Source organism: Cryptomeria japonica, chromosome 8, assembly GCF_030272615.1.
Source record: "Cryptomeria japonica chromosome 8, Sugi_1.0, whole genome shotgun sequence".
Taxonomy (NCBI): Eukaryota; Viridiplantae; Streptophyta; class Pinopsida; order Cupressales; family Cupressaceae; genus Cryptomeria; species Cryptomeria japonica.
In genome coordinates, this window is record NC_081412.1 from 98,414,338 (window position 1) to 98,440,962 (window position 26,625).

Consider the following 26,625-nt stretch of genomic DNA (forward strand, 5'->3'; position numbering starts at 1 on the left):
TGCTACCTCCTATTTGGTGCCCCACAACCATCTTGGGCGCTATTTTGGCATAGTGGAGGAAAATTTGGCATGCTCCCCTTTGCATTTGGGTGCTAAAACCATATCTTGAAGGAATTTTTAACTTTGAATGCTTTTCCTCGATGCCTTGCAATTCAATCTTCTTTCCTTGTCACGAGCGTGAACTTGGAGTGGAGGAATTAGACCCCTTGATAACTTTCCTTGACACCCCCCATTTGACGCTCAAGTCCTCGACTAGGTGAAAATTTAGCATGGAGGAATTTTGCGTGTGGAGGAACCCTCTGTTGAGCGCTCTTCCTAGCATTTGGGCGCTAAAACACTTATGTGAAGGAATTTTTAAGTTTGTAACTTTTCCATGACATCTTCTGTTTGGCGCCCAACCTCAAACCTGGGCGTTGATTCCATGCAGTGAAGGAATTTTTCGAATTTTGCTCTTTTCCTTGACCCCTTCATTCTGGCGCCCCAACTCCAACTTGAGCGTTGTTTTGGCATGATCATGGAATTTTGGGGGTGGAGGAAAATTCCTCCACCACCCCAGACTTAGTCATTTTGATCAACTGCCAAATTGAGACACCATCTTTGGAATTGAAGTAGATTTATGCAAGACTTGGGAGATTGTCAATGCTTTCCACTTCTAGAATGATTCCCACACCTAGCCATCTTTTTTCTTTTTGCTCAATAAGCTTGCTTTTTCGACTTTCCAAATTTAGAAGTGTTTAGGAATGCTCAGTCTTTAGTGTCTACCTGTGAAGAACCTGCCCAAAACAGATGTTAGGATTAGGGCAAAACAGGATGCAAAGACACTTACTAAAAATAGCAAGTTTGATTTTTGGCAAAATTAGACCAATCTAGGAGGTAGTGAAATCCCTAAAAATATAGGAACTTTCTAAAAATAGAAAGTTGCTCAGAATTCACTCAAATTCCACGTGTACGTACCTTAAAGGGTCTTGATTCTAATGCAACGTTCAGTGTTTCCAAAATCCTAAAGGAAAGGCCTCAAATCCAAATCTGAAGGATGAAACCTTAGAACAGACAAAACAGACACCAGACTTAACCAAATTTCCTCAAATGACTTGCAGACTTGACCAAATTGACCTCCAAACACTTGCAAACTACGAGGACTAACGAGACTGCCGCGAAAAGACCCAACAAACAAAGGCCAAAAGACGGAGAGGACCTAAAAAGTAGGGGGTCCCCATTTGCAATGGGGCAATGTGTGAAAACGTCACAACACAACCCACATATCTTTCCTTTATTTTGTACAAAATTAAAATATTATGAATCCAAAGAATTATCTGAATATCTCAATAGTTTATTTCTTTGAATGTGCATGTGAGCTGTGACCAATATTCCTGATTTCACAATGCTAAATATTTTGTAATGCTTAAGGAAAGAAAGTTTTTGTAAAGAGCAATAAATAGTAAAATAAAATATCACTCCATGCTCAATAAACATTAAACAACTGCCTAATGCTAATTATATATTTATATAAAATCTTGTAATTGCATTTAAAATTAGCGCTGTTGTTCTGAAACCTTTTTCTAGTTACTAAACTTAATGTAAAACTTTTTTTTTTAAATTATCAGCATCCACAAAGAAACCAATTTTTTATAATTGCTATGTAATAAATGTAGAAACTAAGCTTTTAAATGTTTTTTATCAACATCCATAAAGACAATAATTTTGTTCTTTTTAATATATTAGAAGTTGCATGTGAACTTCTAAAATGATATTAATTGTAGAGGTAAAGACACTGCCACTATTTTAATTAACACAAAACAGAACAGCACGCGTGGTAAACCTTTCTTTATATTGGAAGGCAAAGGTCACTATCACTGTAAATAAAATTTAAAAAAATCCTAGAACCTACGGACATAACCTCTAGCTTTTTACAATATGTAGAATTTAACTCTCAAGGTTTTGAACATACAATGCAAAAGAAACTAAGAAATTGTTTATATTTTAGTTCTTGGGCAAGGGCACGAGGCTTATCAAAACTTACACTCTAGACGAAAGAATTATGTCTTTACACTTAAAGCAAACAACCTATATCAGTAATTAAATGCTCACTCTTCCCAACTAAAAGCAGAGATCAAAGAGTGTGTACAACACAAGGATTGAATTGGTTCAGACAAAGGATGCACACAAGATTAAGCTTATCATATAAAGAAAACTTTATACAGAGCTACAACGTTCACAATTCAATGAAATTAGCAACACAAAACCTACAATCTTCAGGGAAAACAATTTGATTTACCCAGACAACATACACAAGTTTATAAAAAAAAAATTGAGCAGTAATTTCTGCAGCAAAATAGGCAATACCCAATTCCATTTCAAATCTAATTGCAAACAGCACCTATTATTTGTAAGCATTTACAGAGTTTTGCAGAAGAAATAATGAAAAAAAATGCTAATTACAAATTCTACACCAGAAAAAGCAAGCTTACTGTGCCATTTTGTCCACAAATTCCAAATTAGGAAATCTTCAAATAGATATATCAACAATAATAAGACCTAGGAGGCCGTCTAAAAATAGCTGATCTAAAAAATAGCAGTTCAAAAATAGATTTCCCAAAAAGTGTTCATCTCCTTGTAAACGATTATAGTTCAAAATAGCCAATCTATAGCTTGCTTCTACTAGTAATTCTGATGCAACTCTTCTGGTCTAGCCACAGCAATTCCTTTGAAGAAATCCTAAGAACCCTATTAAGCAATCTTGGCACCTTGAATCTGGAAAGACCTTCCCTATGTAACTTTTACACCAAACACTAGCTGAAATCAGCAATCTTGGATAGTCTAAAGCCCTGTAGTGTATGGAAATAGTTGTTTTGTGTTTGAGAATGGACCAAAAACTGTTGTGCAGACTGCTGACACGACTGTCACAAAACTGCTGTGTAAACCTTTGTTTTACATTTGAAAAATCAACAATATATTTGCCAGAAAATACTTGGTCAAATCTGCAATTCTGAGTGTTTCTGTCTTTGCCTTTTCATGATTGAAAATATGCCATAAAACACTGCTGAAAACTCTAGGACCAGTCTACAAACTGTCACAAAAATACGGAGGTTTTATGACACCAAACATTTGCCACCTCGGAGGATACTTACAAGTTGTTCTTGATCACTTTTGGCTTTTATTATAAAAATCGTTATATGGTCATGCACCTGTCTATAGGGGCACTTATTTTATGTTTTTTCCAAATGATTTCCGTCCTTGCAATGGTACATTCCGTATAATTGGCAAACAATTTCATCCTTCAGGTTTTATATTCTCCCTTGTAATGGAGTGTGACTTATACTTTTTCTTCTTGCACTTTGATAAGTCTTCTAATTGACAATCGTTATGACTTGAAACTTTTCTTGCACCTCTACAGTTTTTCAAGTTTTAACTATTGTCCCTCTTCGATCAGGCAAGAACCACTGAACTATGATGCAACTTTCTAACTTTTTCGCAAAACTTGCACCCCTTTATTGGGGAGCAAACCCTCCAGTTAAGGAACATACTTATATAACTATGAAAAAGAATTTGCCTTACCTCCATCATCTAAGCTTTGATCTTTGCCTCCTGAGATATTTTGGAAAGCTCCTCTCATTGACTTTGCAAAGACACTGACTAGAGACGACAATAAACAACATTGATGACCACAACAAAAATTTGAAGTATGATTTGCAATCAAGAAATGAGAAGGTTTTGGCTAAAAACTTGACATACAAAAAAAATCATTTGGGTACAAGAAGCACCAATGGCATTAAGAAGTGGAAGTTAAAGCAATGTAAGGGGTGTGCCACTTGGAAGCATGGCATCCTAGATCCAACTGGAAGATGTTATTTAAAACTATTTGGATTGATGTGTCAAGGTATCAATCGCCCCAAATACCACCTTACAAATATTCCCAAACAATTATGTCCAATTGTGCATGAATGTTCAGCTAGAGGTTCAATGGGAGATACATGTAGCCCTATCTTTGACTAAGCCAAAAAAACAGCAAGGCAAGGATACAAGCAGCCATTGCATCAGTAATGAATCCCAATACGGTGCAAGAGTCAATGGATGATATAAGGGCTAGATATTGTGGGCTATTGTGGAAATCCACAAATTCACAGCTCATACACTCCATTGAGCTCCAACCATATACAAGATTTTTTGTTCCTCAAAAGATGCTTAATCACAACATTTGCTCGAAGGTACAACATTGGGCAAGGGCAAGGACAAACATGGCGTGTGCTAAGCTTTGGTTCTACAACAACCTTCCTTTCAATTTGGCAAAGAGCATGGATGCACAATACTTTCAAATAGTTGGATGGCTAGAAGGAATTGCAACCTCATCAACTCCCTAGTGACATTGAATGGTTTCATTAGATGGTGTTTTGGGAATACATGGATGCTTCAAATAAGGTAAAAAAATGCCAAAAAAAGAGTGTACTGTTGGAGATTGTATTTGAGTGAGCATTGAAAATGTAGAGAAAGTAACCAATAATGCAATTGTGTATGTGGCAACATGGTGGCTATTTCAAAAGAGGCACCTGACACTTTTTTGAACTCCTTGCATTGCACATTGCCTTGACCTTCACTTGGAGGACATAGGCAAAATTGATTGTGTAAAACCCATGGTGGAAGAGGTTAGGAATATCACCAAACATATCCACAGTCACCCTTAGGTTCTCAGTTCAACGAGATATCGCACCAAAGGGAAGAACTCATGAGAGCAAGTGTGGCAAGGTTTGCAACTTACACCTTGCAAAGCATTTGCAGTTTTCTAACTTCTTTGAAGTAAATGTTTATGAGCCAAACATAGCTAGATTCATCATGTTGTTCTATAGCTTCTTGGAAGTAGAAGACTCTAAATCATTGGTGTTACTCACCAATGCTGCTAGAAGCAGTTCATCGTGTAACTTGTAAAGATTGCCTTCTCTAACCCCTATCACTCGTGTTGTAGCTGGGATAGATCCCTTCAACATAATAAAAACAAGTCAATCCTTAAATTCAACTACAAAGCCTTGTCCTCCATTACCGAAACTGGAAGAAAATTCTTCCCCAAACTAGGAGCAAACAAAACTTCATTGACCTCCAAAGAGATACCTGACTGAAGCTGAAAGGAATCATACCAACTCCTTTTGAATACTTGGGCATCATCACCAACTTCAATCAAAACTCCAAAATTATGTTTCCTGAAATTGATAAAATAATCTTGGGTTGATATCATATGCCTAGAAGCCCAACTGTCCACATATCAAGCATTGCTTGAAAAACAAGAAACCATTGAGAACCCCCTCTCAAACTTGGCAACAAACTCGTCCATTTGAGTTCTTGTGAAGACTGTTACCTCCTTTTACTAATACTTCCCCTGGTTATTTGTAATGTCTCCTTCTCAGCGGTAATCAATTCAGTTGGCCATTGGCCTATTCCGGAGATCCGTAGGCTAGTCGGGAGCAAAAATTAGGGTTTCCTACTTCTAGGAGGATGTCTCGGCGTTTTTGGTGGCTTGCATGTTGGAGTTTTACTATTTTGATTCTGGATTACTTCTAGGTTTTCAGAAAGCTTCGCAATGAATGTGCATGCATAGCAAGCAATGGATTTTGGTAAACTTACTATTTTTAGTAAGTGGGGGTGAGGACAGCTCATTTCTCTGGGTTTTTAGAGAGCTTCGCAATGGTGTGACATGCAACTAGATCCGAAAACTTTTCCGGACTTACTATTTTTGGTAAGTTGCAACGGCTGCTCAGAATGTGATTAAAATGCATTTGGACACACTTACTATTTTTAGCAGTATGCTATTTTTAGTAAGTCCTATTTTTGGCAAGTTTCAATGGTCTAGTTCAGAGGCCATTTGGCCTTAGCTCTCTATGGGCCTTTTAATGTCCGCTTTGGCCTAGGCGTGACTTATGTAATTCAAGCTATGACTTGAGGGGTCGACTTGGTGGTAAAGAATTATTTTATGACTTAGGGTTGGGCGCCCACTTTAGAAATATTCCATTAAAGATTATAATCTTTGCAATGTGTAAACAATTGTTAAGTTGTCATCCCTTTTGAAGGAATTATATGACTTTAGCTAAAGTCAAATATTATATTGCTTTAGGCATCCAAGATGGCATTTGATTTCATTTCATTTGGAGGGAGTTGAATTTGAATTTGAGGGGATATTTCTCTATAAATACAGGGCTCTACTCCTCATTTGGACATGCATGAATATTTGTAACGAAGTGCTGCCAAAATTTAGATTGATTGCTTTGAGGAATGCATACCTCCTAGCTGGTTCTTGGCTTCTTGCTTGAGGGATAGCAACTAGTTGAGATTGTAAGACTGTTCTTTACACTGAAGAACAGATGGAATTCATTGTTGTAGTAACATTTGATGTTTTATGATGTGTTTTGGGGTGTTTGTGAATTTCCAGGTTGTCGGCTGATTGTAGAGCTGAAGTGATTTTTCCATCATAAGTCTAAGAGGGAATTTTTGTTGCTTCTGGGTACTCTCTCTTTATTTTCCAAAGGCCTAGGCAATCCTTTTTGCTAGTTTTCAGAGGTTAATTATGGCTGTCTTGGAAGGCATGCATTAATGGTTTGATCAGATTTGCAGCTGGTTGTTGGTCTTGGTTTGGACGCCTCCTCTCTAGAATTCATTTGCACTTAGTTTCAAGTCTTTCCGTTGAGTTTTGGAGGAGTTATGAGCATTTTAGTGTGTTTTTATGTTGCTGATCTGTGTTTTCAATCTGCTGGTGAAGTATATCAGATTTAGAGTTTGGAGTTTGGGGGTTGCTTTTTTGGTAGAGACTCTTGAAACTTGAGAAATACATTGAACATCATTTGGAGCTGTTGGACAGTGATATCTCTTGATTTGCAATTCGTGTTATGTATTGTAATGCTGATTAGTAGTACTAATTAGTAGTACTAACAGCAAACTTCATTCTGAATTGTTTCACAACACCCACTGAATAAGTGGAAGAGGCTGGCTTCGCTGCCTATCTCTATTTCATTTTGTACTCCTGTCCTCCCACTGAATAAGTGGTTGAGTAGATAGTTTGTTATTTCCAATCCTCCCGCTGAATAAGTGGTTGAGTGATTGTCTTGTTTACTTCAGTCTTCTTGGATTTGTAATTGGCTGTTTATACCGCCAAATAGTTGTTAAATTCCAGTATTTCTTTACCCCGCTAAAAAGTGGAAGTGGCTGGTCTAACCACCAATATGTATATGCTAATGGTGAAATTATTGTGTAAAAATTGAAAAAAAATTGTGGGGGACATTTCAGCCCTCTCAATCTTGGCAACAAAATCGTCCATTTGAGTTCTTGTGAAGATTGTTACCTCCTTTTACTTATACCTCCCCTGGTTCTTCTTGTCTAGACACCATGATGCATAATGACCAAAACACGTGACAACTAAAACATTTAATTTTGTTCAAGTTTGTTTTCCCTAGCTATGAAGATACTTCATGACTCTTTCCCTTTCCTCAATGTTTGACTCCAATTTTGTCTCAAACCTAGGTTATGTCCTATAAAGCCTAGCTACATGGCTGCCCTAGCCATTATTGAAAAACCATAGTTAGCCTTTAGAAAACCTCCTGAAATAAACCCTAGTTGTTGGGTTTTCAAAAGTACCCATAGCAAACCCTAGCTGGTCCCTTTGTGTCTAAAACACCTAAAACAAAAAATTGGCTTGCTAAACCACCTCTTTCTGCCCTAGCTATTTTTTGTATAAGTTTATAACTATAAACCTGACCACCAATTTTTCAAAAACCCTAGCCACAAATTATAGTTGGTGGTAAAAAAAAGTTTTTAGTTGTGATTCAAGTTGCTCTGGCCGCATCTTCCTACTCGGAGGGCTAAAAAAGTGCTCATCATGTGACATACTGGTCACAAATGTTCTCTGTAGATTTATCAAAACCCTCCCTTTGCTTTAAAAATTTACAAGTTACAAATTTTTTCACAAAAAATATGTTTAAAAATTGTCGTGATTTTATTCCTACGCGACTCTAGCCTTTTGGCTGTCAAACTTTAAGAAATGCTGCAATTTATTGCACAATTTTCCTCACAATCGTAAAAAAGTCATGCAATTCATCCTTTAACCAGCCCATGACTTTTCCTTCAAAGGCATGATTTCACATTAAAATACAAGTTTTTATCCTCAATCCCTACACAAATTTTCTCATGAAAATCCTCAAAATTGCTACACGTGTTTATGATCACTAGGTGAGTGATCTCTCCTTATTCAAAGAAGGCCAAAAGGGAGACGATAGCAAGAACCAGTTTTATGAGCTTTTAACCAGACAAAATGGACAAGATCCTCAAGGTAACTTATGAAATTATCAAATTAATATTCCATAATAAGTTTTCATGATTTTAGTTTACCATTTTTTTGTCATTCAAAAGTTTTCGATTTAGATATTGTTTTCTTTTAGGTGTCAAAACCCTTGGTGAGGGTTCTGTAGTTGGTATAAGACCATCAAGTCAATATTTCATTTTTATGAGGTCAAACCAAAAACATACATTCATGCTACTGAACTTGAAGATTTTCTTCTCTGATATCTTCAGGGTTAATGAGGAGATCATGAATGGCCTTGGTATAAGGCCATCAAGTCAATATTTCATTTTTACGAGGTCACACCAAAAACATGCATTCGTGCTGCTGAACTTGAAGATTTTCTTCTCTGATATCTTCAGGATTAATGAGGAGATCATGAATGGCCTCAGTACAAGAATAGAAAGAATGGTCCTTAATGAAGACCTTAGAGACATGATTTTGGACACGTTGCAAGTTTACAAGGCCACAAAATGGAGGTTGTTTTCTTTAACTCTATGCATTAAAAGAAAAACAACTTTGCAGCAAAGTAAATTTATATATATATAATTTTCTTTGTTAACTAAGATATTTAAAAGTTTTAATTTATCTTTCAATTTAGTATGTTACTTACAAAATATAAATTTGTCCTTGTAAATTTGCATTTGGAAGATTATAGTGCAAAAACAGCTACTTTTGAAAAGCCAGCAATTCACATTTTGTCCCAGCCCTATAGCACTTCTAGGTGTGAGCACAATTGGAGCACATTTGAAGCCATTCACAACAAGTAATGCAAAAGGTTGACTCCAAAGCACCTGAATGGCCTTGTCTTTTTGCAATACAACCTTCATCTATATAACCAAAAGATTGCAAGAAGGGGCACATATGATGCAATTGACCAAGATGGCATAGATTTGCATTCAGATTGGATCACTGATAAGGTGAAACCCATCGTTTTTTTTGGATGAGATCACTGATCTTGAGAAAGTAGCAGCAGAATGGACAACAAATGTAGCAACACAAGAGGAGGCATCAATTGGATCTTCAGTCGATGCAGTTACCTATGATATGCCTAAGAAAAATATTCAGCTCAAGCAAAATCATTACCATCCACTCCAAAGACATCAAACAAACACTTAAAAGTTTTACTTGTAGAAGAATTTGTGAAATATTAATATGCATTTGTAATTTATGACCATATGACACTCTGACGTGTATTGAATTTTTTTTGTGGATAAATGAAAAACTACTTATGAATTCTCTAAATTCAGTTTCATGCATGTTTCTAAAGATTATTTTGTAAATAGGTGGTCAAGATTTACTAAGTCCAAGATTTTAACCATAAATGTTGCCAAGATTTGCCAACTCCAAGATTTTAACCATGGATGTGGATAGGCATTATGCCTATTTTAAGCATAGTAACTGGCAACTGCGGACAAAATTCCAAAGTAAAATTCCTTTATTGCAATTGTGAAAAGGAAACCGTGCAAACTTAACTCTTACTATAATTATTTGAATATGGTGTCATAGCAACATCCTACCCTATTGATCTCCTTCTATAATTAGAATTTCCATGGTCCATATTTTAAATCACAATAGAACCTATTTGTTTGCATAAGAAAGAGAAATATTCATTAAACAGACATCTGAATATGCCTATCATACTTGATGAATCCGTACCTTAGTCTGACTACACATTAGAAAAAAAATTTAACAGTAACATCTGTATTTAATCACTTGGACGAACATTCAAATTTGTATGATAAATAAGAATTACTTTAAGTATCAGATTTTCAAAAACCTTACCGTATGAAATGGGACATTGTCCTTGCCCATAAATTGAACTAGCTCCACATTTTCTGGATTTTTCCACCATTGTTCCCAATCTGATGTATAACAGGCTGTTATGGATATGTACCCAATTGGAGCATCAAACCATACGTAGAAAACCTGAACAAAACTTAAATATTAGAAAGTATATTGTATCTCAAACAATGGCAGTCTCATTCACCTTAAAACTTCCGTATCTTCCTTCAAAAGAAATTGTACAAAATAATCATTCCTGTGATTCAATAACATTATTGGATGAGAGGTAACACGAAAAATTTGAACTTTCAGAAGTGTTAGCATTACTTTTTCTTTAGTGTTGGCATCACAATAAAGAAAAGGAGAAAAAAAGGCTACAAAAATTAACATGATACAGACCTTATCTTTAAACTTTTCAAGTGGAACAGGAACACCCCACTTAAGATCCCGTGTAATACACCGCTGCTTCAATCCTTCCCTTAACCAAGAATTAGTTGTCTGAATAGCATTTTGACTCCAACCACCAACTGCAGATGTATTGCTAATATACTCCTCCAAGCGGTCTTGCAGCTTTGGGAGTTCCAAGAATAAGTGCTCGGTGTCACGAATGCAAGGAGGGTTTCGACAGACCTACAAACGAAAACAATTTTCAACTGCGTCCAGCTTGAACTTGTATTTTTTTTCTTTCAGCCTATCCAGAAAACTTTTACTTAGTGATGAGATTCATAAGAAAAGAAGTATGAGAATATAAAAGTAATAAACTATTGTTTGCACTTTGCACCTTGCACCTAGGATTTATGAGTTCTGTAGGGTTCAACATTTTTCCACAGTTTTCACATTGATCACCCCGCGCATCCTCGTATCTGCATGCACTATCAGGGCAAGTACCATGTACAAATCTGTCTGCTAAAAAGCGATTGCATGTATCACAATATAGCTGCACAATCATTGTTGGAAAATGTCAAAATGACAATGATAAATGCATCACATTTTGAGATTACTATGTTAAGAAGAAAGAGATCAAATGAACAAAATTAAATGAATCAAATATTGTGACAAATGATGACACAAGTTAAATAAATTACGCTCATTTGTGGTTAGGAGTTTTTCCAATAAATATCAATAGCCCTAACCCTCGGTTATAAGCCTGTCTCATCAGAACCAAATGGCTTCTCACAAAGGCTCAAAATTATAAGTTTCAGTGACAGAAAATGAAATATTCTTGCCGGTAATTTTACAAAAACTATTTGCAACCCAACTGAATGATTTTATTTTATAAATTAAATAACCACAAATAGACTGGCATTTGAACACAGATTTTCAACAAGTCTGATAATTCAAGTAGTCATATATATAATGCCATCACTCTCGAGGGTTCCTAACAATTAATAATATTTCCTTTCAATACAAATTCCAGTTACAGAAGCTAGGGACAGAAACAGAAGGCAATTTCAGTCATCAATCGTTTGAACACATGCATACCAGTTGGCACCAAATGCCAGTCTGATCACAGGGCATTAATTACAGCTGCTGGTGGCTGGAAGGAATGGTTACTGGGCTTCACAGGCAGGCCGCTGTGCCACAACAGACTGTAGCTGATTGCTGGAAATTACAGCAGACCCATAGTATTTCACAGAGTTTGCAATATTACCTCCTAGCGTCAGGAAAATCACCATAATACACAGTAATATGAATTTAAGCTTCAATCACTGCCTTTAAACTCTGTAATTGGTAGCCTTCAGAACAATGCTATCTCACATACTAATAATCGCTGCCTTCCTTTGCAAGATTTCTTCATGAAAAACATCTTATATGGGCTGGGGTTTCATCCAGACCAGGTACACGGGTTTCGTCCTGTTCAAAAGCTGTTGCAGGACTTTCAGAGCTAAGACAAATGTATATCAAATGTTGTAGAATGCCCAGACAATGGCATCGACCTCCTTTTAAAAGGAGTAATTGAGCCTTCTAGAACATTCAATGCTTTTAGACAATTCGCCTTGGATCAACCTAGGTTTATAATTGCATTAATATTTATTTCTTGTACCACCATGGTGCCCACCTAGGTGAAATAACATTGTTTTTAAAAGTGGCACACTCTTTAAGACTCAACGAAGAATTATAATAATTATTATCATAACTATTGCTATTTAAGGTTCAAAATTAATTAATCACTCATTCCCTTTATTACGTATTTAATTCTAGCCTTGGGAATGCTGCAGGTCAGAATTTGACATCCTGTGGCCTGTCATTTGAGAAGGGACATTACAGAAGATCAGAGCCAAAATGAACTGGCTCCAAGAAGGGGACAAGGGTTCCACATATTTCCTCAAATTGATTAGACACAAACATAGTAGAGAGGAAATTGGACATTGAGGATAAAGGGACAGTTTCAAAAGGGCACACCTTTATGAAAAAGGCCTTCCACTCTTTCTTTCAAAATTTGTTTACCTCTGACTTGAATGATAAAATTCTTGAAGCTATAAAGTTTTGTCTCAGAATGATTCCAACCAAGGTCTGTTCTGAGGATGCATTTGAACTTGAAAAGGATGTTACTATAGCAAAAATTGAGGAAACTATCAAGTCATTAACCAATTCCAACTCTCCGGGGGCTAATGAGCTCAACTCTAAGTTCTATATTACTGATATTGAGTGAATTATTACTAAGCTTCTAGAAGAATATTGTTATGAATATAAGACAAACGCCTTGGGAACTAACATCAACAAAGGTATCATCAAGTTGATCCCTAAGGAAGGAGATAAAACTTTGATCAAAAACTAGAGGCCTATTACACTCCTCAATGTCTCTTATAAGATTATTGTTAAAACTTTGGGCAGAACACTCTCAGGAATGTTAAAGAAAATTGTTTCAGTGACTCAGACTGGCTTCATCAAGGGGAGGTATACTTGAAAATTCGATCACTAGTTGGGAGGGCATGCATTGGGCTAAACATGATGGGCAGAATGTTGCTATGATTCTACTTGATTTTGAAAAAATTTATGACGAGATAGAATAGTCTTTGTGATTGACATGCCGAATGCATTTGGGTTTCCACATAAATTCTGCAAATGGATGAATATCCTATTTAATGACTCTTCCACTCAAATAGATTTTAATGGAGAGCTCACAGACCCTATTCTCTTCCAAAGATCATTGCTCTTGCATTATTTGTTCTTGCTGCTGATGCAATGCATTATCTTCATAGAACCAATCTTATCTCTCCTCCAATCAAGGGTATCAGGTTTCCTAACTAGGAGCAATTAATGCCTAGTTTGCTAATGACACTACTCTATTGAACTATCCGAGGAACATTTTGACAACATTATAGACAAAATGCAAATTTTTTGTGATGCCTCTGGTTCTAAGACCTCCCCCATAAATCAACTCTGTTGGGGTGGTCTAAAGATCCTCCCACTTGGCTTGCCAGTAAAGGTTGGACTGGCAGTGGGCTGACCCATCAAAGGTGGTAAAGTACTTGGGCATTCCATTTGCAATATCCCCTTCCATGTAAAGTATGTGGAAATGGGTCTTCCAGAAGATTGAAAAAAAACATGCCAAATAACAAACTCACCTGCTTTCCCTTGTAGGCAGACTTCAGGTTGTTCAAAAAGTCTTATCCTCTCATGCTATTTATCATTCTTCAGCCTGGTTGTTTGGTAATGTTCAGTTTGATAGACTTCAGGATTTTGAGAGATTTTCTTTGGTCTAATGGGAAGAGCGATAAGAAAAGACAATGTGTAAGGTGGGAATGGTGTTGTCTCCTCAAACAAATGGGTGGCCTTGGCCTTGGATCTTAGGATCCAAGGCATCGCACTTGCTGCTAAATGGATTTTCAAGGCCCTTTAAGGAGATGAGCCTTGGAAAATTCTATTTAAAAATAATTTATATCTCTCTAGACCAAAGAAAGGACAGCAGTGGGGCCCTCTATCTTCAAGATATATTGTTTGGCCATTTTGAGGTTAAGGTTTTTGGCTCGCCTATATTTGCCACTCTATGGAAGGCATGGATTAAGTCAAACATTTGGTCAGAAATGGAAATGCTATATCTGCATCTCTGACGTACTGTGTTCAGAACAGATCTTTATGGTAGAATGTGGTACATAATAAGAAGCGGTTGGCCTTGTCTCAAGGCCGCTCTGCAAAATTTTGCAATTCCTTGGGGGTGCAATATATGCAAGACAATTTGGTCAATAACAATACGAGGACTTGGGAGAAGATGATGGCTGACTTTGGTATTCCTCCAACCCATAAAAAAAATATTTTATGATTAGGAAAGGCGTGGGAGATACATTCCCAGGGCAAGTGGTTTCTGAATCAAATCTCCTTAACTTTCAGGATATGACTGTTAACAAACTGTATACTATGATTACTAGCTCTGGAGAGATTTAGAGCTGGCTAAACCTTTCTTGGAAGATTGATTGGCCTGCTGCTAAATGGTCCACTAGACTCCTTCACATCTAGCATTACTCTGTGGAACCCAAGAAAGCCTGTTTTTTGTTGGCTTCTGTTGGTCATGTTTTACAATCCTATGGTCTGACTACTAGAATTTGTGATATTTGTGATGTCCCTGAGACTTTTGCACATCTCTTTTTTGAATGCAAATGTACAGTGGCTATTTGGTCCCTTTTCTTTGGTCTTCCTGTCAATTGATCTGATCCTTGTGGTTTTTCTTGGTATTAAATTTTAGCTGGATATGTTGATGCATTTAATGTTGATTTGAACAAATTTTGGCCTGATTTGTCTAATGAGATTTTGTAACTTATTTGGAAGAAGAGGAATGCAGAGATTTTCCAAGGCATTAGGAGGCATCTTACTAAAGTTCAAATGCGAGCTCACCTACTTTTCTATTATGTTGCAGATCTTCGCAGCTCTTGAGATACCTAAGGACCGGTTCATGATATTGCTCAAGGAAGGCATTACTATTGTTTACAAAACAGAAATTAGATCAGCTCATTTCTTTCCACATGCAAGGAATATTTGAATCAACAAGAATTGAAATTACTCAAAAAATTCATGGAGGAGAAAAAGATCCCTAAACCAGCAGATGATGAAGGCAACAGTAAGATGAAGACACCAGACCAATCCATACGTCCAAAAGCATATCCCAACCTGATTGTGCCTCCACTTGGCACCTATGACTGTGACAGGGCTGAATGTAGCATGGGATTAATAGTCTTTTTGATGGTCTAGTTAAATATGTATCTGTTGTAACTAAGAACTCTTCGTCTTACTTTTTTTGACTGGTGACACATGTTGATACTATTTGGAGCTGCTGCTCCTCATAATGTACTCGCTGTTTTGATAAACTATCTTGAATAGAAAAAAAATATATCAACAGCTGTGAATACTGCAACTGTCAAATTAATTAGACACTAATTCTTACTTATGCCAAATTTTGCAGTCTTGTATTCTTGTATGGTCTATCTGAGGTCTGTTTGAGTACTTCTGCAGTTCATGGAATGATAGTTTTAAGAATAGGAACCAACATAATGGCTCTAAATGTAATTTCATTTTTTCAAAATAATATATCAGAATTGAAAAAAGTTATTAAGCTCAGCATATCTGTATGTGCACAATTTTCAGGTTCAGCAATTTATTTCTTATCTTATTTTTCATGTCTAATGTTGTAGTGTGTATCTCTTTTTGCAGCAATAATTGTTTATTTATATACTAACCAGTTGAACCTGAGGGTTCCCCAAACTTACAAGGGGTAATAGAGCCAAAAATGAGCAGTTTTTTGTAGGTTTATCATGTCGGCAGCATATCCATCAGAAGGTATACATTTAGTCCTAGTGTAATCAATTCACGACATAGCAATGCCTTCAATCAACCCTAGTAGCCATTTTCAAGGAAGAAAACTATGATTTTTGGACAATCAAAAGGAAGACTGTTCAGTGGACAAGATATTCAAGAGTTGGTGGAACGAGGTTTTTCAGAACCTGCAAATGCAACAGAATACAATGCTCTTACATAAGATGACGAGGACCTGTTGACAAAGAATCGATGAAGAAATTCAAAGGTGCTTTTTCTAATCCAAACAATCTTGCATGATTTAATTTCCCCAAGAATTCTGTTATGATATTTCTTGAAAATAAATAGCAAACCACTTCAAAAGGGTGACCTCCAATAATCAGATAATAATATATGTATCCAATATTTGATGATAAAATGGTATTCCTTATTTATAGGGACACACCCCTCCATTTTAGTTAAGAGAAGTCAAGGTATTATCTAAGACTAATGTTAAGGCTAAGCATGCTGCAAGTGCTTATCATTATCATACTTAAGAATATGTTATATAAACTTAGGAACATATGATGTTAGAATCATAACATTCCCATCCCCTTCAGAAAAGTGTTACCCTCAACACTTGGCAACTCTACATTCTTTTGTATGAATTAATCATCATTCCATGTTGAGTCTTCAACTGTTAAATTCTTCCATCTGATTAGGAATTTTGAGATGGCTCTATTTTGCAACATGATTGTAGGAATTCCATAAACTTTTTGTATAATGTTCATCAATAATTTTGCCATAGTACTGTGATTAGAAATTTTAAGCATGCCGCAAGTGCTTATCCTTATTTTACTCAAGAATATATTATATAACTTATAAATATATGATGTTTGAATTATAACATTTCCATCCCCTTCACAAAAGTTTTACCCTCAACACTGAGCAACTCTGAAAACTTTTGTATGAATCGATCATCATTCCATGTTGCATCTTCAATTGGTAAATTCTTCCGTCTGAGATAGGAATTTTGAGATGGCTCTATTTTGCATTATGATTGTAGGAATTCCATAAATAAATGAGAGTTCACAAAAATGTCCATACTTAATGAGTCTGTCCACAACAACCAAAATTACATCAAAATTATTTGACTTTGGCAAAACTCTATAAGTCCATAGGCAACCCTATAAGAGTCTTTATAGTTTCCCCTTGATTTTGTTGGCATATCAAACATTCAGTCACAAATTTTTGGACATTTGATTTTGTACCTTCCCAAAAGATATCTTTCTTTATATAATGTTAGGTATGAACAAATCTTCTTTAGTATCTTATTAGGCCCCAAAATCCACTCAAACCTTCAATATTTTTAGTTTTTCGCCACTCTTTCACTGATGTAATCTTCTTAGGGTCTTAACACTCTCAGGTAACATCACATGTCCTTCTAATTCTTTACCCTAAAGACACATTTAGATTGTTTTGCATAGATTTTATTATCTGTCATGCCCCCGTCCTGATACCTTCTTGAAATCTGATTAAGAAAATTCTCTTATTAATAAGACATCACAATTTTCTCATATCTGGCTGACTCCCTTACATAAACACTTCGGTTTAATGAAAATAAGTAAAAATAATAATGTCCGACCTTTATGAACAAAGAACAAAATGATAAAAATGATTAAAGGCCACCACATTCTTGATTGCCTGAGATAAATACTTAAGGAGGCAAAGTAGTTGAGAGCAAGATAGAATTAATTAAATAAGGGCCAATCTACAAAGTATTAGCACCCACAACAAGAGGCCAACCTTGTGGGAAATTAAATAAAATCAAAGTCATTACTAATGGGAGGCTGACCCTTTGAAGAGTTGCTTCCCTTTTAAATATTCACCCCTCTTGATGAGGAATGAAGGGGTATAAAAAGAGGATAAGATGGGAGTAGGAAGGTATTGATGTGTTTTTTATGCACATGCGAACACAGAATAAAATACCTAAGGTACCTTATCCTCTCTTGAACAAAGTTCTCGACTGCTTAAGATTTCGCCGAAGGATCAGTCAAAGTAACTCCAAGGTTCTTGTATGTAGTGTCTCTACATGTGGATAAGCTCTTTGCGGTACGATGTGATTTTGCTGGAATCACAAGGGGACTTACACTCGATGATTTGAACGTCTGATTTGCTTTAAATATTACTGGAACACAGGATTTCACTAGCCTAGATTTTTGAAAAGAAGGAAAAAAGGACGAGGGCGAGGGAAGGATCTAATTCTGACACTAAGAATGTAGGAGCAATGAATGACCTTTGATGAAATTCTAACTAAGTCTTGTTTTGACATCCCAGGACCATCTCCACAAGGTTAGTGCGATCTTCAGAGGAAAGCTTTATGATGTTCAGATCATCGCTACGAGCATAGACACCATCAGGCTGATGCATATCAGTGAAGAAGTGACAATTGGAGTTAGGCTTAAGCTGAATGATTCCAGTTGACTACACAAGGCAAGTCTGCAATCAACAAACTGCTAGTAGTATGGATATACAAATTTCATCATCAATCAAACACATTTCTTCTACTCATCTAATAACATGAAATCAAACCTGAGAAGTATAAAGACCATGCAAATTGTTGAATCGACCCATAGATTTCACCATTTCTTCAATGAAGTTTACAAGTCTTTTACAACAACATCTTGGCAACAATCTTTGCCTTCTCTTTCTATTCTACTCTAACTGCTATTCTATTTGCTATTAATAATTAGCTATTCTAACCTCTATGAACTAACTATTAACCTTCTAGCTATTAACTATTAACCTTTACAAATGAGGAGCCAAGGCTTTATATAGGAAGCCCTTAATACAATTCAATGGCTCAGATCAATTTGAGATCAATGGCCGAGATTTTACAATGAAAACCCTAATTAGGGTTTGTTACAACAAACTCAATTCTGGCCAATGAACTAATTGCATTATTTGGACACATGTCTTCTCTGGAATATTTGACCAATGGATAACAGGGGTAGGTACATCGAAGTTTGTGTCATCTTTGATGAGTCAAGTACATTGAATCTAGACACGCTGAGGGGGACCAATCCGACTGGAGGAGTGATGACTGGGATGCCACCTTGTCTGACACTTGTAACTTGGTAGATGTTCAATTTGATGATGCTGAGAAGCTAACTTTAATTAACTCTTCTGAAACTATTGGCTTCTTCAACGGACCCTTGCTTTAACCTCGTTTGTCTTTGATGCGCAGGATGGATAGTGTACCTTTCCTTGAAATGCTGGACTGGAAGAGGTCGTCCTTGATGATGCTGGACTGGAAGAGGTCGTCCTTGATCTAGTCTGGTTTTCTTTCATCTGCAAAACAAACCAAAAGATGATTAAGGACACATAATAAATTCATTTCAACATAGTATTTTACACCTTAAATCATCAACAAAAGATATTAAAATGAAGTTTGCTCGAGATTCTCCCCAGGGACAGGCCCTATAAGAATTTCGCCCTAGACCCTTTGGAAGGGTCAGGTGCGAAATTTGCATTCCTGGCTCATTTAGACCTCACTTCATCATTATCTCACAACTAGCCCTCGCTTGGCCCAAACAGGGTGAAAAAAAGGAGTTTCAAAAGATTTCGCCCTGGACCCTCCGGAAGGGTCAAGAGCGAATTTTGTATTCCAGGATGATTCTATTACTTGTTTACTCCAAAACTCCTCCCAAGGCAAACATATGATAGTTTTCCTTCCTCCAGAGCCCAGGGATCCATGCCTTGACCTTCATCATGAGCAATTTGAGTGAAATTGGGAATTTCGCTCTGGACCCTCTAGAAGGGTCAGGAGCGAAATTCCTATTTTAGGCTTATTCCTCCATCTTCTTTACTTTCAATTTATCTTGCAAGGCTTAAATAGCCTCCCTCCAGTCTTTTCATGCCTTAGGAATCAAAATCTTGTCTTGACACAAAGGGGAAATAATGATTTTGAAGAATTTCGCTTTGGACCCTTTGGAAGGGTCAAGAGCGAAATTCACTTTTTGCTTGCCTATTCACACTAAATTTCACTTTCTTCACTTCACTCCATCTGGACACCCTCATATTGAATCCACTTCTCAACTTGGCAACATTGGTTTGATCTTCACAAGGTCTAAAAAGTCAAATTCGCTCAAAAACCTAGCCAGGGACAGGACCTATCCAGAATTTCGCTCTGGACCCTTTGGAAGGGTCAGGAGCGAATTTCTTCCTCCAGCCCAAAATTTGTACTTTTAATGATTAAAAAACTTTCCAAGGCATTCCAAATGGCTTCTCTCACCCTAGACTAGGCCTGACTTCATTCAAAATTTGGATAAAAGGATGGTTGGAAGAATTTCGCTCTGGACCCTTTGGAAGGGTCATGAGCGAAATTCACTTTTTAGCTTAAAATTAGCATATTTGAAGGCAACAAACTATTCAAGGGCAATCCTAGGGGCATCCCTCACTTGATCTAGGCCTGAATTGGCACAAACTCTTGAATATAGGATGTGTTTTAGGATTTTCGCTCTAGACCCTTTGGAAGGGTCAGGAGCGAAAATCTTGTTTTTGAGCTTATTCCTCCATCACCTCATCTTGAATCAACCTCAAAAAGCAAGAAAACACTTCTCCTCACTCACCTGAGCTATAAAAACCTAAGTTTGACTTGATTTGGCAAGGAAAATGGGTGATTGTAGAATTTTCGCTCTGGACCCTTTGGAAGGGTCAGGAGCGATTTTCATCATTTGGCTCAATTCTATCAAACTTGATAATCATTGGCAATTTGGAGTCATTCTTAAGGCCTTCTTTGATCTTGATCCTTACTAGATTTGGCATAAATTTAAGGGAAAAGATAGGTTTTGTACAATTTCGCCTTGGACCCTTTGGAAGGGTCAGTTGCGATTTTCCCTTTCTAGCCCAAAATCATAATTTTTTGAGACAACAATCAATTCAAGGGCAATCTCAAGGGCATCCCTCACCTTGGTCTAGGCATGGCTTGGCACAAATCTTGGAGAAAAGGATGGGTTTTAGGATTTTCGCTCTGGACCCTTTGGAAGGGTCAGGAGCGAAATCCCTTTCTAGACCAAAATCATCATTCTTTCAATCCCAATCTTTATTGCAAGGTAAAATCTCATCTCTCTTCGCCCTAGGAACAAGGTTTTAAGCCCAAGCAAGGTTTAAAATATAGGTTTGCAAGGAATTTCGCTCTGGACCCTTTGGAAGGGTCAAGAGCGAAATTTCCTTCCTTGGCTAAAACACTCATTCTTCAACTCTTTCAAACATTCCCAAGGGCCACAACATGTTCATTCTCCCTTTCAACATGCCTTGGACATCAAAATTTGGTCAAACTAGGGAAGAAAAGAGGTCTAAGTAGATTTTCGCTCTGGACCCTTTGGAAGGGTCAGGAGCGAATTTCATTTTTTAGGCTTGATTCTTCATTTCTCCAACTCCAAACCACCTCAAGAGGCAAAGACGTGCTATCTCACTTCCATCCACACCATTAAAAAACCAAGGACTTGACCTCTTCCAAGGAAAAATAGGTGTTTCTAGGAATTTCGCTTTGGACCCTTTGGAAGGGTCAGGAGCGAAATTCACTATTTGGCTCAAAATCCTTCACTTTTCAATGCTTTCAAACATTTCCAATGGCAAAAGATGTCCATCCTTCCTTTCAAGATGCCTTGCAAATCAAAATTTGGTCAAACTAGGGAAGAAATGAGTCTTAGGTAGATTTTCGTTCTGGACCCTTTGGAAGGGTCAGGAGCGAAAATCTTAGTTTAGGCTTGATCACTCACTTTTCCAACTTCAAACCACCTCAAGAAGCAAACTTAGATCATTTTCCACCTAAGGAACAAGGATTGGATCCCAAACAAAGTAGCAAAAGAGGGGTATAGTGAATTTCGCTCTGGACCCTTTGTAAGGGTCAGGAGCGAAATTCTCTTTCAGGCTAAAATCTTGATCTTCAAAATCGTCCAACTCCATCTCAAGGCAAGAACATACCAATTCATCCTCCATCAAGCCAACGCCTGGCCAAAATAAGGAAGAAAACAAGGGTCATAAGGATTTTCGCTCTGGACCCTTTGGAAGGGTCAAGAGCGAAAATCATGTTTCCAGGCTGATTTAGCACTTTATTCATCCAATCCTCCCCCAAGCTTGATCAAACCAACTTCCTTCCACCCTAATCAAGGCAACCCATCACTCAACTAGCCCCAGGCAAAGTCAAACTAGTTTTTCTAGGCTAAAAGAAGGCTAAATGGAGGATTTTGCTCTGGACCCTTTGGAAGGGTCAGGAGCAAAATTCTCCTCCCAGGTTGATTTTCATCATCTTAAGGTCTAAAAACTCCTCTTCAAGGCAAATATGCATCAAAACCTACCAAACCATGCCTTAGAAGCTCCAAACTTGGTCAAGCTAAGAAGCAAAATAGAGGAAATATGAATTTCGCTCTGGACCCTTTGGAAGGGTCAGGAGCGAAATCCATGCCTTATGTCATAATCTTCATCCTTAAATGCTTTCAAAACACCTCTTAGGCAAGAACATATCAAAACCTTTGTTGGTGTAAATAATTATTCATCATGGATATTATTACACTATACTTAAGTTTACTTAGGAAATGCATCTCATAGTAGTTTGGGTATGAGACACTTGGGTGTTTGTGCCACATTGGAATAGCGTGTGTAGGAGAATTTCCACCTTTTATGGTGTTGATCTTGTTACTACTCTATCATATCCACTTATTGTGGAGTGATAATTCCACATTCAATGGGTGATCCACCTCATGTGGAATATTATATTATTTCTCCTACCTACCCACACCTATTTCCTACCTACCCTTGTTTCTTATTGAGCCACATGTCATGTTTGTGTGCTCACATATCCATAAGCCTTGCCTATATAAGCAGGCTCATCTACATTGTTTGTACGGGCAATCAATCTATATCTTGTAATGATCAAGTTGATCATATTTTGCATCTTGATAGAATACAGTTTATTCCTATCATCTATTTTGTTCTCTCTTATTTGTGCTTTCCATTGCCTCTAAATCTTGGCAAAATCTCACATGGTATCAGAGCTGGTCCAAATCTCACAACCTTCGCCACAAGTCTAAGGAACAAGACTCTTAGTGCAAACAAAGTGAAGAAAGGATGTGCTTTGGAATTTCGCTCTGGACCCTTTGGAAGGGTCAGGAGCGAAATTCACCTTTTGAGCCAATTTCTCACATATTTTCTCCTCCTCATACCTTGGACAAACTTCATTAGGCCTCCTTCCCTCATGATCATGCAAATTTATCCCTTAGGTTGACATATAGCTCCAGTTTTTGCGAAAAAAAGGGTTTTACATGGATTTCGCTCTGGACCCATTGGAAGGGTCAAGAGCGAAATCCATATTTTGGGCTTAATTCACCTCCTTTTCTAATTAACTCTGCCTTAGTCTTGATCTTTGATTCATTCCTTCCATATCTTAGCCGAATTTGCTCAACCACTCACTGACTTCCTCGAAAACTAAAACGGGACACCACCAGCAAAACCAAGCCTAAGGAAGACCTTGAAAGAAACCCTAACTTGGAGCATCTACTAACTCATCCTAGCTCAAGCAGAGCGTGCTATCCAGCGATACCCCTGACAGCACTCATCACGCAAAGGCTAACAAGCAAAAACCCAAAAAGACCAAGAAAGCAAACCCCAGAAAGCAAAAAAAGCAGGGGTCCCCATTTATAATGGGGCGATGTGTGAATACGTCACAACAGAAGGGAAAAGAAATTAAGATACAGCAGTCCATTCAAAAAGCAGAAGAATCAAATAAGAGCAGATCTGATATAAGGTATCAGATTAAAGCATACAGCAAATTAAGTATTACTCTTGTGATGTGGTATGAAATACTAATTATTGTGGTAGGCAGCATAATGTAATTCTATGCATAACTACTCACACATGAACAATATGTATGCAACCTAATGATACATGAAGAGATATGATACAAGGAAGCCAGATTCAAGCATACAATCATTAAGTATAACACTTGTGATTTGGTGGTAGGCAATATAATGTGATTCCGTATGGATGCCATCTATTATATTATTATATGATCGCTTACATATGGGATATAGACAATAATGTTTTATTCTTCCTATGTCTGTTTAAATGTGGCAGACAACCATGATAGAGATAATGAGGGAATACAAAGAAGGGAAAAAGTTATGAGGTCCTCTTCTAAGTATGCCACTTCACAGTGGTTGACCAGTGGTCCCATGAGGCCACTAGGGTGCAAAGAGTGCCCCGCCCTTGGGCTTAGAAGGGAAGGACGTTCCGGACACCCTATTGCAATTTCACCTCAAACCTCTAACGAGGATGACTATTGCATTAAGGAACTCCAATCATAGGGGGGATAAGGATGACAATGAGGGGGAATGGCTCTAGGACACCTCACTAGGTACACCACCTCATATGGATGGCAAGGGCCACGAGGCCAAGAGAGATGGTATATCCACTCTTGGGCCTACGGTAGAGGATCACATTTAGGCCCAATCATGCCTCCTTATTCTAAGTCTATATTGGTTGAACTCCATCAATGAATTAGATATATCATATGGCTAAGATAATTATTGATCTTATGAATTGTATCTTCAATATTTGTCAAACATGATTGTAGGATCTCAACACAGATCTATCTTGCTTTACATCCTTTGGGTAAAGTTATATCTCTAACTATATTATGTTGCATGGTTTTATTGGATTTGTGATTCTCGGGCAAAATATACAGTAATCCAAAAGGGGGGCATTACATTATCTCACGGTTCATTTGAAAGAGGAATATGAAACTCGTCTTTAAGAGTGATAATGTGTAGCTTTTCGTAATGTAAGCACATTCTCCATGTACCATCCATTTTGTTCAGCATAATCATAAGGGATGAATAGGCACTTTTTTGGGATGAACAATGCTTCTAAGTATTAATTCAATATCCTGATTATGGTCTCTGATTAGAGGTACAACCGTGGATTATTGAAATACTTATTGATGGTGTAGAATGATCTCTTGAATTTTTGGTTGACCCTGAGCGGTCATTTCTTGTCATTACCCAGCCCAGTACTAAGTGAAATAGTTAATTGCAAAGATGAAACTGTCTTACGAAGTAAGACTTCACAGTTTCAGAAATCGAACATGCTACAACAGTCAGGGTACTACAGAATAGAGATAATGAAGCTTACCATTTGATCGACCTCCTCTCCCTCTAGCAATAGCAATCTCCTCTAAACAGGATGAAATATTAGTTTTGAAATAAACAATAGAGCATTAAGAGAGCTAGTTAAGCATGAAGAGGCATGAAGAGTCAAACGGTTGAAAAGAAACACCACCCATTCAACAGTCACCACTCAAGGGAAATACATAACCCTCCACCCTGATGGAGGGGTATAAGAAGAACAACATTCAGCATCCAAGGAGGCATCGAATCAGACAGATCAGACTGAATATTAATGAACATCTTAGGGTTTGGTATGAGTTCTTTACACATAGCATGATGAATATTATTTGTATCTGCTCATTACTGATGAGGATATGCTGTTGCTTATGACTGATTATCATATGTAGAATACATGCATGATATTGGATTCTTTATCTGTACACATTGATTATTAAAGTCAGCCGTGGTAGGGGTAATGAGGGATTACAAGGAGGAAAACGGTGATGGAGTACTCTTCTAGATACACCACCTCATGGTGGTGACCGAATGGTCCCACAAGGCCAAGAGGGTAAAAAGGGTATTGCCTTTGGGCTTAGGAGAGATGGGCTTCTGGGGCACCCTATAATGAATACACCTCATCCCTCTATCATGGTGAATTAATACACCAAGAAGTCCAATCATAGGGAGTGGGAAATGGATGGCAAGATGAAGAGGGAACGTTATAGGACACCTCATTAGGTACACCACCTCATATGGATGGCACGGGCCACATGAGGCTAAGCGGGATGATATATCCGCTCTTGGGCCTAGGGTAGAGGATCTCTAAGACACCCTATCAAGTCCCCTTATCCTAGCTCTCCTTTGGTTGATCTTCCTCATACATACTTAAGATATCTTATGATCAGATTGATATTTATGCTATATGCTTTAATGATTCCTAATTAAGAAGATCTGTTTTATGAATTATTGATGTAAATGGTTCCTAACCTGTTTTGCATGGTTTCGATCAGGTGAAAGATATCTCTAAACCTGCTCTTGCTCATTTGGGAATTGTGATTTAGGGCTATATTAGGGCATTCACAAATAGGGGACATAACACATCTTGTGCTTGTATAATATGTAATTGAGCCCCCATATTATAAAAACCATTTCTTGAGCAATTTCTCCATCCAATGGGAGCTAATGATTTCACTTGATTGTGATTGTATTCCCAAAAGTTCATAGTTTTTCCCATGTGTATTCAAAACCATAGATAAGTCTTGAAAATTGGAAGACAATAATTCTTATTGTTTAAGCCACTGCATGCCCAAAACTACATCTACTCCCCTAATAAGGATAGCAAAAAATTCTAAATCTAGTTGCTAATTTCCCATCGAGAGCTTTATATAATGGCATTTAACACCACAATAGAGTTGTTTCCCATCAACTATCATGACTTGAAATTAGAGACAGGATAAATAAAACAATTGAGCTCATTAACTCATCTTCTATCAATAAAGTTGTGCACTGTCAGTATAAACCAACACTTTTACATTATGCTTTTAAATATAACCAATTACTTTGAGTATTTGTGGTGAATTTGTGACATTCGATGCATGTAGGGAGATGGTAGAGCTTTCTTTTTCCTTGGAATTC

General features: G+C 37.3%; 1 protein-coding gene across 1 annotated transcript in view; it reads right to left on the reverse strand.

The window, feature by feature from the left end:
• The window catches only part of LOC131063812 (probable methionine--tRNA ligase), a 111,486-nt gene that overhangs the window by 77,755 nt on the left and 7,106 nt on the right, over positions 1-26,625 (reverse strand). The window contains exons 5-7 of the mRNA XM_057997755.2: positions 10,878-11,033; positions 10,496-10,726; positions 10,097-10,240 (exon numbers count right to left, since the gene is read on the reverse strand). Of these exons, the coding sequence (XP_057853738.2) occupies positions 10,097-10,240; positions 10,496-10,726; positions 10,878-11,033 (531 nt within the window). The remainder of the gene's footprint in view (positions 1-10,096; positions 10,241-10,495; positions 10,727-10,877; positions 11,034-26,625) is intronic.